Source organism: Falco peregrinus, chromosome 6 (genome assembly GCF_023634155.1).
Source record: "Falco peregrinus isolate bFalPer1 chromosome 6, bFalPer1.pri, whole genome shotgun sequence".
In the NCBI taxonomy this organism is placed as follows: domain Eukaryota; kingdom Metazoa; phylum Chordata; class Aves; order Falconiformes; family Falconidae; genus Falco; species Falco peregrinus.
In genome coordinates, this window is record NC_073726.1 from 78870972 (window position 1) to 78888464 (window position 17493).

At 38.3% G+C, this 17493-nt stretch overlaps 1 protein-coding gene across 4 annotated transcripts in view; it reads left to right on the forward strand.

Moving 5' to 3' along the window:
- Positions 1 to 17493, forward strand: part of ARHGAP8 (Rho GTPase activating protein 8) — a 94447-nt gene that overhangs the window by 39043 nt on the left and 37911 nt on the right. For all 4 annotated transcript variants that reach the window (XM_055807570.1, XM_055807568.1, XM_055807567.1 and 1 more), the window contains 4 exons: positions 1093 to 1224; positions 4271 to 4357; positions 8108 to 8206; positions 9332 to 9442. In XM_055807570.1, the coding sequence (XP_055663545.1) occupies positions 1093 to 1224; positions 4271 to 4357; positions 8108 to 8206; positions 9332 to 9442 (429 nt within the window). The remainder of the gene's footprint in view (positions 1 to 1092; positions 1225 to 4270; positions 4358 to 8107; positions 8207 to 9331; positions 9443 to 17493) is intronic.

Genomic DNA, 17493 nt, shown 5'->3' on the forward strand with positions numbered 1-17493 from the left:
GGCAGTCCTTGTCCCTGGCTATTTGGAGTCTAAGATTTACAGTGTGCTGAGGGAATAAGCAGATAAATGAGATTGTGTGACTACAGCATAAGAGTGAAGTTATGGGCTTTTCCATGCAAAGGTGGATAGCCAGTGGTGTTGATACTTGCAGAAAGCCACAGCCTAATAAATGGCACATGGAGCTATCTTATTTTATTGAATGAAAATTGTTTCTATACAATTAAGAGCAATAGCTGGGTCTCTGTTGCAGAATAATAAGATAACATTGAGATGACATGAGAAAGTTGAAATCTGACACAGCAAGACATGAGGCCAGATGGTAACTGCTTCATCATTGCGTTATTTGAATCATTGAGCTGTGTAATAGGCCATGCAGTGTTCTCAATTGTAAGAGAAAGCAAAGAGAAAAGCATCTTAAACTATACCATAAAAGAATGAACACACAGAAATCTGCTTATAAAGTATGAAGTATTATTTCAAGATTGGATAAATAGTGTAGTTCTTTAAATTAGTTTTAGGGGAAGTGATCTATGAATGCAGTGCCCACAGTACAAACAGGGGAAAGGCAAATACAGTCAAGAAAACAGTTTACAGTAACAAGTTGTAAGTGGCAGTAATGAGGGGCAATGGATTTTTCAAAACTTGAGAAAGGTTTCAATTGAGAGGAAAACCCAAGGTTTATTTTATACTATTTTGAAAACTCAAAATGATATTTTTTTGCCTGGCTAAAAGGAAATAATTTACAAAGACCAGAAGAAAGCAGAATAAAAATTGCTGTCCATTAAAATACATCTTTTTAAATATTTCTTGGGAAATGAAGTCCCATATTGTCTTCATTTTATAGTGGCTCCTGAGCACCATGGTTTTTGTAACTAAATGTTCTTTTAAATATCAGGCTTTGCAGTGATGTGGAATTACTGGCAACACTGCTACTGGAGGAAGTAACTTGTTAGATAAGTACATTGAAGCAAACTTGAATTTGCAGTCAGTAGCATTCTGTGCAAAACCAGCATGTTTTCTTTCTGAGTTGACTACTTTAAAAATCTCATTCAGTAAACTGTCTTAAAACTGAGATGTTATCTTTCTCCTCAGGTACTTAAAGTATACTCTGGACCAGTATGTAGAGAATGACTATACAGTTGTCTACTTTCATTATGGCCTGAAGAGTCTGAATAAACCATCCCTGAAATGGTTACAAACAGCCTACAAAGAATTTGACAGGAAGTATGTCTCCAAAACACTTGCTTTACTCTTTTGGTTGTGTAGTGTCTGTGACTAACTTCCATGAAGGAAATGGATCTTTCCTGACCTACCCACAGCTAACTTGAGTTCATTTTGCCATGGCAAATTCTTACAATGATATCAATGCTGCTGGCTCTCTTGCCAAGTGACTTCTGTGCAATACTAAGGAATGGCCTGGGTGCTGCAGTGGTTATTCAAAGGTACAAGAAGACCAATAGTAAATAAAATAAAATAAATAAAACCAAGAGCCTTTGCCTTTTCTGTGCACTGTATCAACAAGTTACCTATGACATCTTACTGACCGTCATTCTCTATTATCTCACAGTTGTGTTTGAACCTTTGATCATCCCAAGGCCAGGCTGTGTACAAAAAAGGAAGGATGAGTTTTTAACAGTTAGTATCTCACTGGGCTTGCAGCTTCTGTTGGTTGTCATGTGTAAAGCCCTGAAGGGTGCTCATATATGCCTGACCTTTGGAGTAATGACGGCTATGGCTCATGACTTCACATTTTAGTTGGTTAGGGTGTAGCTGAGGCCAAAGCTCCTAGATAAATGGCATTTTAATAGCGTAAACTAAAGTTCTGATGTTTATTCTCTGAAAGTGCACACTTACCAACAAAACAGAAAAAAGTTCCTATTGACTATCCAGTTACTCTTTTACTTGTTTGCAAGTTGTTACTTGTTTAAGTTGACCTCGAGGGCAACATGACTGAAAGCAAAAATATAGCTCTTTCCTGAGAATGAGAGTGTGTGTGTGTTGCAGGGGGTAGATCATACGTGTCTGATTTTTCTATTTTGGGAGCTGGAACAAGAAGTGAATCTCAAAAAAGATGCCATGAAGAAGATTATTGGGTATTTCTAGACCAGGCTGGGAGCAGTCCCAGTGAAAAACCTAAACCTGCTTTGAAAGTTCAAGTTGAGATGTACACAACACCTTTTGGTAGTCTAGTTCCTGAGCTCAGGTTCTTTTGAATCTCACCCAGTAACCTCTTGAAACTCTAAAACCCACTAAGCAAGAAGATGAGGTTGTGCATAGGGTGGAAAACTGTCACCTGAAGCCTCTAACTGGTTTTGTGAGTTGCTGCTCTCCACTCAGCAACAGACCAAAAAAGGTTATTTTTGCTTATAGGTTTCTGAATATTAGTACAATGCACCTGTTCTTTCTGAGACTGGGTAAGGGAGGACAAAGAGAAAGGATCTCTTATATTTTGTCTTTGAGAGATTTGGACTACAATAATGGTTTTTATAATGCACTGACAATTCCTGAAAATTAAGCATCATACTATTTCCCTTCTGGGAGAATCCCAAGCCAGATTTGCAGTCACTGTATGGGTAGATGCAGCAGTACAAGGGCAGTATCTTCTTTGTTGCCTTTTGCCATGCTTACAAGTGCATAATGTGTTTCTCAGTTATGCTAAAATATCTGTTCTCTCCATTCCCCCCACCCTGACCCAGAGAGCAGGAGAGCCAAAGAGGAACAGAGAACCCCAGGCAGCTGGACAAAACCGTACACCCATCATTTTATTCATAGTTGAAACTTCTTAGCATTCTATCATTGAGAAGCTCAAAGTAGTATTCGCAGCCCAACATGTATGTTCAGCTGTACTAGCCAGAGACAAAAAACACAACAGCACTTTCCAGACTTCTTCTGTGTGTGTGTTTTGAGGTCAAAGAAAAGGAAGGATGGAAGAGCGTGCAAAGGATGATAGTAATTAGCTAGCATCATGAAAGACAGAAGAATTTTGCTTTGAAGGTTTAGAACAAGTCTCAGTAAAGTGTTTTGGGCATTTAATTGTAATCTAGGAAACTATGACGTACGTGAACTTCCACAGAAGCAATGGCTTATTTTTTTTTAATGTGTTTACATAAGCAAAAAAGGAAAAAAGCTTATGCCCATTGCTTCAAGGTACAGAACAAGCTTAACATAGAAACTTAAGTAAAGCAACTCAGGTGTTTTGCTGTTAGTTTTTATTGTTGATTTTGGGGTTTTATCCACAGTGGTGTCAGTCGTACAGGGATAGTTGTTTGCCTGTGTATGATAGTGACTTAGTGAAAACAGTGCCTTTTTTATTCAAAGATACATGGGCCCAGTTAAAACCCCAAAGGAAAAACTGATGTAATTGCTGCATTGATCCCTTTTCCCCCCTCTTACCATAACCTGTTACAAGAAGATTTTCCTTAGGAGTTCATGATCACTTTCTTCCGTGATCATTGTTTCCTAACAGTGAGTGGTGAACACTTGGGAGGGGTGCTCCCTATTGGGAAGCAAACGTGGCAACGTAATAATCAACAATTTATATATAAAAGCAGAATATTTCATTACAATATGAGTGTTTCTCAATTCCATTTTGCAATAATGTTAAATAAGAGCAGAGTCCTTTTGTGCAGCCTGGTTTCCCTTTCACTTTCAGCCTACTAGAATCTATTGTTTATGTGTCACGATACCACACTGTGGAATCAAGCAAAGCTATAATGGTGAATGGGTTTTGTTTCATACAAAGAGGACTGTCCAGTATAAAACAGTGTGCAGTTGGCTTCGCCTTTAGTAATTACTAGCAAAACAAGAAAAAATAGTAGTAGAAATAAAAATCAGATACAAATTTTACATCTGAAAAATCAAAATTTTTCTCCAACATTAAACTCTTGTAAGCAGAAAATAAAGGGGCATGAAAGAAACTAATTTTTTATATCACATATTTTTTTATAGACTCTTTGTTCTCTTCTCAATATTTTTTGCAAGCTGCATAATTTCCCTTCTGCCCCCCTGATATTAAATCTATGCCACAGCAGACATTGGTTAGGAATATAATAGTGTTATCTTGGCCTGCTATTGTATTGTCGAAACTGACCATTTTTTAGATTTTTTTTTTTTATTTTACATTCTATTTCTTCTGAATTAGGTCTTTTCAATGTATTTGAAAAGAATGCTGCATAATGTTCCTGTAATACCTCCCATTCAGTTGTAGCTATTCAGTTCTCCTGTCTATGATATTCAACAGTCTTCTAACAATTTCATTTTCTTTTCCTAGGTATAAGAAAAACCTTAAAGCACTCTATGTTGTACATCCGACCAACTTCATAAAAATTCTGTGGAATATCTTTAAACCTCTTATAAGGTACTTGGCAGTTTATTCAATAGATTTTCCTGTTTAGTTTAAGGATGGTTTGTTCTCTAATAAAGTTACTTTTAAAAAGGCTTGAGGTAAAATACGTCAGGTAACAGCACAATACCCATTTAAACTGTCTTGAACAATAATGAGTAAGGTGAGCTTAAGCCTGGGTATGAATAATAGGATAGAGTTCTTTTCTTTCTAAGAAAAGGGAGTCTCAATTCATAGTAGTTTTACAGGTATGTTAAAGTAAATATCACTTTAAAACATAGTTACTCTGTGGGCTATGAATGATTTTTTTGTCCTGTTTGACAGCACTTAACACAATAGAACTGGGTCCGTGTCTGGACTTACTAGGTGGTACAGTAAAGCAGAGAGTGAATGGTTAACCTTTGGTCTGATCTCAAGTGCTGAGATGAATAGGAATGATACTACTTGTGTGTTCGAAGTTAATGGATAAGCCCTGAAGAAGCCACAAGAATTTGAGATGAAGAGTATAATGGTGAAGGTGGATGTGTTTTACTGGTGTGTTCCTTTCCTTTGCTTGGTAAAAATTGATGCTATCTACAGGGAACCGGCAACAATGGGCACGTATTGCTAAGTGCTAGGATGGTTGGGCTTTCTTAGTTTCTGCTTCTGAACTTCTGTTGCTTTCAGTGTAGTTCCCACATTTTGCAGATTGTATTCTGAATGTCTTCAGGGCTGGAGGATGAAAACAGCTTATCTTGAGAAGCCATAATGGAACAACTAAAAATGTCCATTACAGTAACTTGCAATTGATACAATTTCTGACTGGTAGAAAACTAATTAATTAGAAAGGGGAAGTTTAACTTCTAGACAGATCAGAACATGTAAGAAGCATGTGGAAACAAAAAGTAATTACTGCTAAACATAATTCCAGAATATGTTGCTCTCGAAACAAGAAGACTAACTATAGATCTTTATTTTAACTGGTTGTATAATAAATGTGAGATATCCAGGACATAGAGCAATGGTGCGAAGTGTGACAGAAGCAGGGTGTCCAGTAGCTGGCGGTGCCTGGGGAGTGGGGATGGATTTCTTTTGTTACTGATGTGCTGTAGGATGGGTATGGAGAACTTTTTAATTAAAAAGAAATAACCATTAAATGCAGAAAAACTCAATGGACATTACAACACTCAGGTGAAACCAACTTCTTTCTCAGAGGCAGCTGAGAGCTCCTTGGACATAGCTCCAGGCAAGCAGTTTTGGGACATGGATGGTTTTCAGTCTGTGCATTTTAATACACTTAGTGGAGCCACAGCTGGAGAACAGCTGTGCTATTTGACTTAAATTAATAATTGGGTGCTAATTCTTACAAAAGAAAAGTTTACAGGTATCTATTCCAAATACCAGTTTTCCCTGGATCTTATTATGTCTGTGTAAGATGAATAGTTTTCTGCTTGGAACATATAGTACACTGGCAATTATTTCCTTGTTTCCTTTGAACGTGAAAATGGGTGTTCCTGATAAGCTTAAGCATTCACATCTAGCATAGAAAATTTAACAGGGCTTGTCATCTTAGATGCATCATCATCCTGATCTTCTGAACACTCTGCTTTCATCAGGATTGGCTATTCTGTTTGTACTTGACTTTTACCACTGTGTACCTGGATATTTGTTTTGAGTCTAATTTAGTAACACTCCGTTATTAAAATATGTAAGCAACAGAAGCAAAACTATACTATTTGTACACTAAGACTGACAAGATAATTGAAAGTATGAGTAAACTCTGAAAAGGTCCATAAGCCAGAAGGCGGGAATTAGCTGAAGCTAGGAGGAAAACTCTTTACTCCTTAAAATGGTTTAATTGCCAAATGCTCACATGCATTTGTGCTTTGGGTTGACGCAAGTAAGGGAAGACATAAGGATACAATTTTAAAACTGAAGTGTGAAAGTGCCTAAATTCTACTCTTGTTGAAGACTAAAACTTCTTAACGTTGTTAGTTTGCTAGAATGGTACAACTTAAAATTTGTTCACAGTACCTTTTCCTTCCAGTTTAGAATAAACTATCTTAGCAGATCGTTCTTTAAGTGTCAGTATTAAACCAAAGTTCACAAAAAGAAAGGAGAAAAATTCTCTGGACTTTCTTTTTCCTAGCTTTGCTGAATTGTAGCCGAGACTCATTTGCAGATAGTGCTTCTAATAAAAATAGCAGATGTAAAATAAACTTCATTATCAAGAAACATGCATGTATTTTCCAGGTGTTTGTTAGTGCTTTTGGTACCTGTTAGTACATGGCCTAAGTACTACTACGTGAACATGTTTGCCAAGAACTGGATGGATGACAGAATTATTAGAGTGAAGAACAAGAGTAATAAGCACTTTAGCATATTTGTATTTGGGAATATTTTTAAAAATCTAAATCCTTGAAATTTTCTAAGCTTCAGAAGTTGACTGATCTTTCCAGTCTCAAGAGAGACAGATGAGCAGGAAGGTAATGTGTTAAGTGAAATTTATTTTCTCCAAACTGTAAAAAAAACTATAAGAAGAGCACATTTCTGTGTGTGAGCTAACAGAAACCACCTGCCTGTTCTCAAAACAATATGTGTTTAGGTGGTGATGTAGCATTTTTAAGGAACAGCAATAATTCCTAATTGCCCACACCTTAGTTACAAATTGTTTGTTCTGTAACATGTCCTGTGTTACCAGAGGAGATTAGTTACAGATGGCTTAGGTAAGATGTTGAAATCACCAGGTGTTTTAGATAAAAGGCACAGTGAAGAGCTCTGAAGTTGTACACACAGAGACTGGTATCTGTCAGTGTCCCAAAATCGCTTGCCTGTTAGCAAAATTTTGCTCATTTCAATTAAAAGCTTCTAAAATGCCGAAGTGACTTATATTTGTACCATCTCCCACTAGAGGGAGTGTGTGTATGTAGATTTGACAATCCGGGGATAAATTCATTGACGTGAGAGACTTTTTCTCCAATTTTACTATCGAATTAAGCTGCAGCAAAGAACACTTTTTATCATAATCAGCTATTATTTTGCTTGACACTTCATTACAGGACAGATATTTTGTATTGTGGAAAACTATGAAATTATTTCAGGCCATGTGTATGAATGTGTCACTGAACCTTGTTTGAACATCTTGGCCTGTAAAGTAGTGTGTTCTGGCTGAAACTCAAGACCTAACTAGTGATACTTGGTGCTTCAAATTTGGAACTCTGTTTTGTACAACTCACAGAAAAATCTTATTTTTAGGATGTTTCCTAGAAGCTACCCAGCCCTTTTCAAAATAGATAAAGCTGATGGCCCAACACTTCAAGGATATACACTATCTATGCTTTGAAAATCTTGCCTGTTGCTTACTACTTGATAGTTTGGCCTGCAGCCCCGTTATTTTGTCTTTTGGCAGGAAGGAATACCTAAGTAACACAAATGTCGTTCTGTTGGCTGTGTAATGTTTTCTCCAAAGCTAACAGTTCTTTTACTGAGCTTTCTAATGCTGTGTGAAACCTGTTTTTCGGCGGCTCTTAAAGCAGTGTTTTTCATATCTATGTAAATCACAAAACATTCAGATGGAAGTCAGTTATTTTTATTCAAATCAGACTCTCAGGCATGCACTGTATATGTTTGATCATATGAAATGAAATACATCTTATGTCTCCTGCTGCTTCAATTACAGTCTAATTTTGAGTTGCATCAGTACTTGCATTTTTGTAATAGAAACAAAACCCTTCATAAATGTTCCTCCCATGCTGATTTTTGTATTTTTGTGATTTTTTTTTTCAGCCATAAGTTTGGGAAAAAAATCACCTACTTGAACTATTTAAGTGACCTGAGAGAGCATCTCAAATATGACCAGCTAAATATCCCTCAAGAAGTCATCCGGTACGTGGCAAGTTTAAAATATGTTCTCACCTTTTCTCAGGTAGAGTTTCATCCTGTTCACTGTCTTCCAAGCAGAATCTAATCCTATTTCTTCAATGATTAAAAGTCTAATTCACCTGTTTGTGCATGGTTGGGTTTAATTCTGAAAACCACATTGTCATCAAAGACATGCTGAAGTGTATCAGGTGTTTATAGTGTTCTCTATAGTTTTCTGCAGATGTGGAACATCTCCATCTCAGCTGTGGAGCATTGTCTTAGTATAATTGCAGCTTCATGTGAGTGTTAGCAAAACCAGTCTGAATGTCATTACTGCTTATGAGTATCACGTGATGTTTATGGATAAAATCGTAATTCTGATGTCTTTGCTTGCATATTGTAACAGATTAAGTAACTTCCTTTTGCTAAGCAAAGTGTCAATTGATTTTAAACTTTATGGATATGTCTTTTGTTAGTGGATCCATTACTTTTATATGGGGTTTGTGTATGTATGTGTTAGGGAGGAGTATTGGAGAGGGCAGGAGAGGAAAAGGAAAAGAAATGCGTAGGGCTGGAATTGTCAAGTGCCAGTGTTAGTATCAATAACAGTCTTTTCAACACAGCGCTTTACATGGAAATGCTTTGATGTACTGACAGGAAGTGATTTTATGTCACTGCTGAATGAAAGTAACTGGAAGCTTTGATTATGACTGTTATTGATGCCTGGTGGGTTTTTACACATCTTTTGTGTAAATATGGAGTAACAGAAAATACCTTACAGCTCTAAGGTTATAAATTGGATTGCATGGTTGCCAAAGAAAGGGGAGTTGTATTTTGAGTAGCAAATAGGTTTGAATTTTGCTGTTAAATTATAGTGTGTTTCTATTTTTTGGGCACATTTATTACTGTGCTCCACTGGCTGAAGCAAAAGAGCTCTTCTGTCTTGCTTAAGTATTCTACCAACAAATACTATGTAAAATTTTCCCTAATGCTTAAATTAAATGCAAGTTCTGTAAGACCTGCAGTATATACACTATTGTAAGGAGACTGGCATCATGAGCAATACCAGTAGCTGTTCATATATATGTATATATATATAGTCTGTCAGCTGTGCTGCACGGAAAATCAATGATTTCTTGATTTTTGCAGACATGATGAAAATCTTCGGGGGAAACAGAAGGGAAAACTGCCATCTGTGGTTAAGGTTCCTCCACCACGGCCACCTCTACCTACTCAGCAATTTGGAGTCAGCCTGCAATAGTAAGCCATGTGATTTCTAAAATACGAGTTTTCTATACCCTGCAGCCTTCTGTAATGCACAGATTCACCAGACGGAATGTCTGCAGATATTTTATTATATGTTTAGTTTCTCATTCTCTTTGAAAGCCACAGAACTGCAAGGCTAGACAGTAGGTTTTATGAATTCAGGACAGTTCTCATAGTCCCAGTGACCTGCCTGGTCTTCGTGTTTCCAGTGTTTTTGTGGTAGTTAGTGCTAGTATGGCTGCACAAATTTTCTCCCAGTGGACAAGAATTTGCCCATATATGACAGAGCCCTGAGCTAATCTGTTGCTGGTGCTTGCTGACAGTATGAAAGTGTTTTGTAGATATTTAGATGGTGGATAGCAAAACCCAAAACAAACCTTCAGGCTCCAAAATGGCTGCATAAAGCTAAAATGGATGCTTGAGCCTTTATATATTGGGTTTTTTGTTGCTCACATATTGTTCTGATAAGAGTTTTATGAAATGAACAAAATCACTCTCTTCCAGAAATGCCCTGACAGCTGTTTACATAGATTACAGCACTGTATGTGGTATAAAAAATGATTTACTTTACACAAGGAATGGGATGGCAGTAGTACTTGCACAATTCAATTTTGGTAAAAAAAACAACAAAAAAACCCACAAAACTTTCTAGCTTCCTACCCACAGTCATTTCTGTCATCTTTCTATGGCATCCTTCTCAAAAACAGCTGAAGAATATTGTTCAGATTCAGCAAAGGCAATTTAGGCTGTTTGATACGTGGACATTTGTCAAATCCCCTCCCACTCCTAGTCTACTTTTCTGGTTCTAATGATTCAGCTGTAAATGAGATATAAAATCTAATTTTCCCCTGGTTAAATGTTAAAGCATTAGTCCTCTCTGGAAGGCCTGAAATTAGTACAATCAATATCTATTGTGTAAGAGCTACTATGACATTAACTTTTATGATACCTCTTTAGAGTTCAACCTAGCTCTTGAAACATAGTTAACTCACTTCCCTAATTCAGAGGATACCTTTTAGGTCGGCTCCACTGGGTCATTAAGGAGGGCAATGGTTATGCTGGTGCTGCAGTAGTAAACCCAGGTCTGTCAGCAGGCATCAGGGCACACTCTGTTCACTTGCCTCCAGCCCATCCTGGCTGCTCAGGCAGCTCTATGGAACTTCTTGCAGGCTTCTGCGATCAGACAGCACGTTGTGTGCCACTCTTACCATCTGATAGGCATATTTTATTTCTCTGACTGCCTGAACAGTAAACAGTGTCTTTTGCTGGGCTGCATGTGGTGAGGATGTGGTGGCCACCCTTCCTGGTTCTACTGTTTTTTGGCTGTGTTACCATCAGCAAATCATGTCCTTGCTGCATGCCTTAGCTTTCCCTAAATATAAACAGGGTGGCTATTCCATAAGGAGCTTTTCTGTGGAAGATCTGTGAGTGGGGAAACACAGAGTGAGGCATTACTATCATTTTTGACACAGAGTTCCAGTGCTGGAAGCGCTGACGGATAAGATGCCCTTCATGTGTGGGTGTAGTTCACAGCTCAGGTGTCCAAAATGGGTGTACACGGGGACATTTATTCCCTCTGTTTGCCCACCTGTGTCCAGATTCCCTCTTTCAGAAAAGATGGTGTGGTGTCGCCACTTAAAAATTACAAATAAACAAGTCCCCTACAACTTCTAAATGAGAAGTAAAAGAACTAACTTAGACTGAAGAAAGTTAAAGTTAACAGAGGAAGGGGAGTGATAGGAGTTGGGATCTTATAAAATGTGCACCAGAAGAAGTATCAACTTTCATCTTGATGAATGAATTGGGTTTGCTAATTCCCTCTCTTTTTATGGTCTCTGTAGACTCTAATGGCAAAATGACAGTGACCTCCCGCTTGTCTAGCAAAGAGGGAGGTTTGAAGTCGTCTTCTGGGTGAGGCTTTTCCCTTTTTCTGGAGAGACCTACAGGGGGACTCTGATTTTATTTTGTATAGCCTTATGGGGATATGTGCGCTGTGTATTTCATTACAAGCAGTAAAAATTGTACTGTCAGGGCTGCTGCTGTGATAAAGCTGTTGCAGTTAAAGGACTGTTTCTCTGTGGAGTCTTTTTCTTTAGTTTAAGAAAAGAAATTATAAGGCCCATAGGCCTGTGGTTTCATTGGATTCAGTACTTCTGGGATGGTGAGTTTTATTCAGCCAGTAAAATGTTGGTGAATGGGATTTATCCAAAGCCCTCATAGTTGGCCTAATTTTGCTAAGATTTGATAATGGTATGTCGATGACTTCTGGCTGTGGAAGGTGGTAAAGCCATACCCTTTTGCATGCACCTCCCTAAAAACTGCAGGCAATGCTCTCTCTGATAATACTTCCTCATTTAAATTTTTTTCACTTTATACTGGTTAATACATTTGCTATCCAGAGCTATAATTAAAAACTAGAAGAGCAAAAAGTGACTAAACATTCATTAAAAATATCTCACTTTTGTCCAACAGGCGGGGGGTGGAAAAATCCTGTTTTGTTAGGACAGCAAAACGAAAATGAAGGAAGTTTCTATCTAGACACTGATAAATGAGTGTCTGGGACCAGTGCCTTTTCTTGGAGGAATCTGTTAACTCACAAAGACATTTTTAACCTTGTGGAGTTGGATTTTCAAATTGACATGAGGCAACTGAGCATTTAAAAATCATGGAATATCTGTGAGAGCTAGGAGTATAATTCTTTGAAATGTAGTCTATGCTGAATTTAGTTTAATTTATGAGTGAACTGAAGGGCTTATTATCAGGTTAGTTCAAAACTTTTCTTTCTTATGTTACCTCCATCCATGCAATCCAAAATCTGAATTTTAAATGGCTGAATTTGATCTCTTTAACCCCTCAGGGTCAGCCTAAGCTCTTTGTGGGCAGGAAAAAATGAAGACACACCAAGCTGACTTCATCTTAAGTGTCCATCCAGCTTTATTTACATTTACTTGTCTGGATTTAAGTGTGTACTTTGTCAGGCACAGGCATGAAGTGGAAAACCTTCCTCCTTCTGAGCTCCAGTGAGGACTCAGTAATTTGATCTTTGCAGTTAGAACTTGAGTCTAGTACCAAGTTGTCCTGAAGTTTCCATTGAAATGATGCTAACTCAAACATAACAAATGAGCTTAGTAAAAGCAGTTAAATCATCCAAAGCTGGCTTATAGGATGTCTTTAGAACAAAGTGTGGGGGACCAAAAAGGAGTGGCTGTCTCCCTATTTAATTCTTTATGCCTACATGTGTAGAGCGGACTTGCCTAGTTTGTTGAATGACAGTCCATAGCATGTCTGATCCCTAGCCTGGATTGTCTGGTTGCCAAATTGCACCCTTAAAGGTTTATACTCATGTTAAAAACTATGTGATTTTTTTTTGAAAACATGAAATAACACAACTGAACTAAAGTTCATCTTCAGGGGGATATTAGACAACGGTGCTCCTGAGGAGGTTTTGTCCACACTGAATTTTTCAGTTAGAATGTAATGGGAATCCATTCTCAGATTTGACAGGTACTTAAGAATGTGTAGCACAGAGTGGGTGGGATAGTTTGCACATTTAGTGTTTATTATGTCCTTCTCTAATTTGCTAATTCAAGCTGCTTCTGTGCAGATAGAGTGAGGAGAATAACAACCATAAGGAGCTCGTTGCAAGGTTTGTCATGCCTCCAACTGAGGGCAACGGCAGATGGTAGCAGGGAGCAGTGTTAGAACAGGGCAAGCGTACAGTGATACTTCTCAGGTAAAATGTCCCGGCTTGTAGTGGTCAGAGCCTTGCAGAGCAGATTACCGCAGTACTATAATGAATTTCAGTTACTCACCAGTAGCTAGCGCTTTGGTAAATTCAGACAGTTCACAGAATGTTCTTGTATTGTGTTGATATAGCAAGTCTATATTCCTGCTCTTTCAGCAATGCTGCCTTCATACACAAAACGTAGAGTAGCAGGAATTAGGTATTCAGAATATATCCTCACTAGTTTGCACTGCATGTCAGGGTGGAAAATAGGAGGTTTGTTCTAAAAGTCATCAGTCATTTTGTGTTTACAATGGCAAGGAAAAATTTGAGGGACTCTCTGCTTATGTTGATCAGATAAATACAGTTAAAATGCATGAATGAAGCTTCGTAAGTTTGTATCACTTTAAAGGAATTAATAATTGACTATATGGGCCAAGTGGCATCACTGTCCCTCTGTTGTATGTTCAGCAAGCTCCTGTAAACCCCTGTTGCTGCACCCGATTGCCTCTGTAATCAAGGAAGGTTACAGCTGAGCTCCAGCACAGAGCTGACCTTGACTAGCAATTGACATTGTTCTGTTTTCTCCAATTGGTTTTAAAATCTAAAATTAAATATCTTTTGTGGTAAGACAAGGAAGTGTGTTGTTTTTCAATCTGTTGCCATGGATGGGGAGAGGGGGCAGAGAAAATGGACAGAACTGCCACAACTGTACACCTTTTGCTTGTTGAATTGCTATCGTAAATATTTCAGCGTGCTTTCCTTTTGGTCATAATCTTTCCGCTTGTGCATGCTGTGCATGCGTGACCAGGGAGGAAGAATGCATTCTAAACCAAATCTCAGCATGTCTCAGCAGGGGAAAAAATGAAAAGGAGAAGGAAAGCAAAGAGAGAAAGATTATCAGCGAAGAATACTTAATGACACTTCAGAACAATGTATAAAGGCCTTTCATGATAACTGTCCACTGTCTAGAAAGGAGTCATCGAATATATAACATGTTGTAGTAACTAATCATATATCCTATAGTGAGGAATACTCGTTCTTCCCGGCTGCTGTGTTTGCCAAGAATAGATCCCTCTTGAATCTGATGTGTTGCTGCAATACGATTCAGGTTTGTGAATTGGTTACAGAAAACTATACTGTGCACTGAAATGCTCTGTTACGCTCATCTCTTAAGCAGAAAGAGATTTTTCATTTCAAATTGCCTGTAGTAGTGCCTAATCTCCAATGTCAGTTTGCACTGTCCATCATAAAGCACAGCTCATCACACCATCCTGAATATGGCAAGAAAAATGCAGATTATGTGGCAGAATCCACAAAGAGAGGATAGAGGTGTAACTTCATTGACCTCTGAGCTCGTCTGATTTACATTAGTTGAAGAAATGTCCCTATTATTTTCTATCACCTTAGGTCTAGTAAACAGAACTCTATGTCCTACATTGTGGAATGCTGTGAAAATATTCATCCCAGCTTTCCTCAGTGTTGCAAAAACAGAAAGTCCTTTGCATGTGACTTTCAGTGAACATCCCACTCTATTTTAGAATATCATTTATCTTGAGGACTTCTTCCATTGTGCTGGGAACGGAACCTTTCCTTCAACAGAAACAGTAATCCTGTAGGAAATGGTAGAAGTCCAGAAACTATACCTTTTTTTTTTCCTAGAAAAAGAAAAATTATGCGTAGGTTTTATTATTACAAATTATAGCCCAGTTATTTGTCTCACCTCTCTAACAGATAAACTAGTGCTCAGCAGGAACAAGTGCTGTAAATAATCAGTTTTCTATTTATACACTGAAATGGGAAACACATTTATGGGTAACAATAATAATTAGAAAACATTTATAAAAAGCTGCTGGGTTGCTATTTGGTGCCTCTGGAGTGAGCAGCTGTAAGAAAGCAAAAACAATCAGAGCAACTTCAGAGAGGCGGAGAATGGTTTCCATGAGCTTAAATTGTCAATAATAAAGATGTAACCGCTTCCAAGCAAATTAAAGCCTTGATGATATTCCCATTTAAGTGAATTAGGCTTTTGACTAATTTTAATAAAAGTTGCCCTAAATGTTTAGGGTACTGATCTGAATAATGAAACAAAATTATTTGACACACAAGGAGTGTGTTATAACTCCATTAGAAGGGCTAAAATAAGCGTGATGGTTTCTTCACGCACCCCCCACCCCTCCACCCACCCCCTGCCCCCTACTTTGATTTGCTGCAGGCTTTTCCTTGCTGGTATCCCAAACATTGACCTTGGTACTGACCTCATTTCCCAGCCCCTTTTCTTGTTTCGCCCCTTACTGGGGGATATAATTTCACTGGGGATTTCAACTTTGCATGCTGTGCAAAGAACACCAAGAACTTCCTTCCTCTTGTGGTTTATTTGCAAGGCTAATTTACTAATGGGGCTGCACAGTCTCTGCTTGTTTTATTCGATGTTGTTGCAGCAGGGTTGTTATACAACCTTGATCTGCTGCGAGAGAAAATAATTCACATACAGAAGGTGCCTTTCAGAGCAGTGTAGGGGGTTCGTGTGTTTGCGTGGCTCTGTTCCCTTTGCTGTGGCCAACTTTTGTATGAGAGCTCGTGGTCCTGGAACAAAGTTACTTCTTAATTTTTCCTCTCCAGGGTGTAGGTAGAAGGCAGGGGAAGGGGGAGAACAGTCTTGATCTTGGAGCTGGTCTGAGAGAACTGCACAGCTCCTGCTTGATTGTAATGCTAACATTGGTCTTCTGCTCTACGGTGTCACCAGTATGCATGAAACTGCTGTAAGATTGTTGAAGCTGGAAGGAGCAGGAGAGACTAGGAGTGATGGGGGACATATCCGGAAAGGGGCTGATAGGATTTTGGTACTGGGAGAGAGATTTTACAGAGGTACCTGATACTGTGGGTAAGAAGAGGATGCTGCTTTGAGGACCATGTCATAATCTTGGTCTGGGTAACATTTCAAGCCATGGTCTTCTCTTATCTGAGGGTTTAGCTCTCATAAGATGTCTGTGATAATGAGGAAGACTGAGGTTGGACTTGGTCTCACAAGTCAGGTCATAAATCTTTCTTCTGGCCATTATCATGTTGGTATGATACTGCAGAGAATGATTACTCCAGCAAGACCAGTACTGTCTCATACTAAAATGAATGGTACATTGCCAGTGTGTAAGGGCAAGAAGTTGTATCCTTTCATCTAAAGATCATACTTGCAAGCAGCAGCAAATGTTGAGAATTACTAATGCATAAAAGATCATACTTCAGGATTGTCTGAATTAAACTCGTTCTTTGCTGTTAGTCTTTTTCTTCCTGCAAGTGTGTTGCATATGCTGTAGAATTTATTGGGTCAAATGTCTATAATTATCATGGTATGAACATGGTTTTATGAAACTTGGCTATATTTTTTAATCAAAATTCCTGTATCTGTTTACATCAAGGAAAATTCCCCTTTCCTAAACATTTTCTGTTAGATGTAGATGCAGCAGTGTCCACAAAGTAGTATTAACCCACATGTAACGCAGTATTGAATTTTATACACTTTAGATTCTGGTATGGATACTTTGTTGAAAAAGAGCAGGAAAAATTTGTTCAATGGATTGATTTTTACTAAGGTTCACAGAAGAGCTATGGGCTTATATCAACCAAATTTGGCAGAGGAGTGGAGCTCTCACAGATGCTACAAACTTCTGAAAATCATTGGCTGGAAGGAGAGAAACTATAGCAGGAATTCAATTTTATGTTGTCTTTGGTCTGCACCAGTAAGTGTTTAAATGGTCATTAGGTAGGAGTTATTCCTTACTTTATGAGGAAATATGAGATAATGAGGTGAGGGGAGAAAATGAGAATACTCCATAAGGGAAGCGAGTTTATGAATGACATAAAGAAATGATCTTTGATTACTGTGATGAGGACAGAGGTAGGACATAGGATGCAAATCCATAGCAGATCAACTTCATTAGTTCTTCAGCTGAGGTAACAACTCATTTCCTTTCGAACAGAAGGTTGGTCTAGGTATTTCAAATAGCAGAATGAGCACTGGGAGCTGGATTAACGTGCTTATTACAATTATGTATCAAGTTACATTGTTTTATATAGCACTAGAGGAAGTGACACACAAAGTCCTTGCAGTAGAGAGAAAATATATGGTCTGGGAGAATCTAGATAACGTAAAGACACACAGATGTTAGTGCCTGTCACCTTAGTACCTAGTGGTGGTGAAAATAGGGAAGAGGAAGAGGAGGACTGAGTAGGCAATGGAACCATAACTGGGAGAAATGGCACTGGTGGCTCAGCATTGTGTCCCTGTGGTGATGAATGAGGTCAAAATGTTTGATGGCTGAAT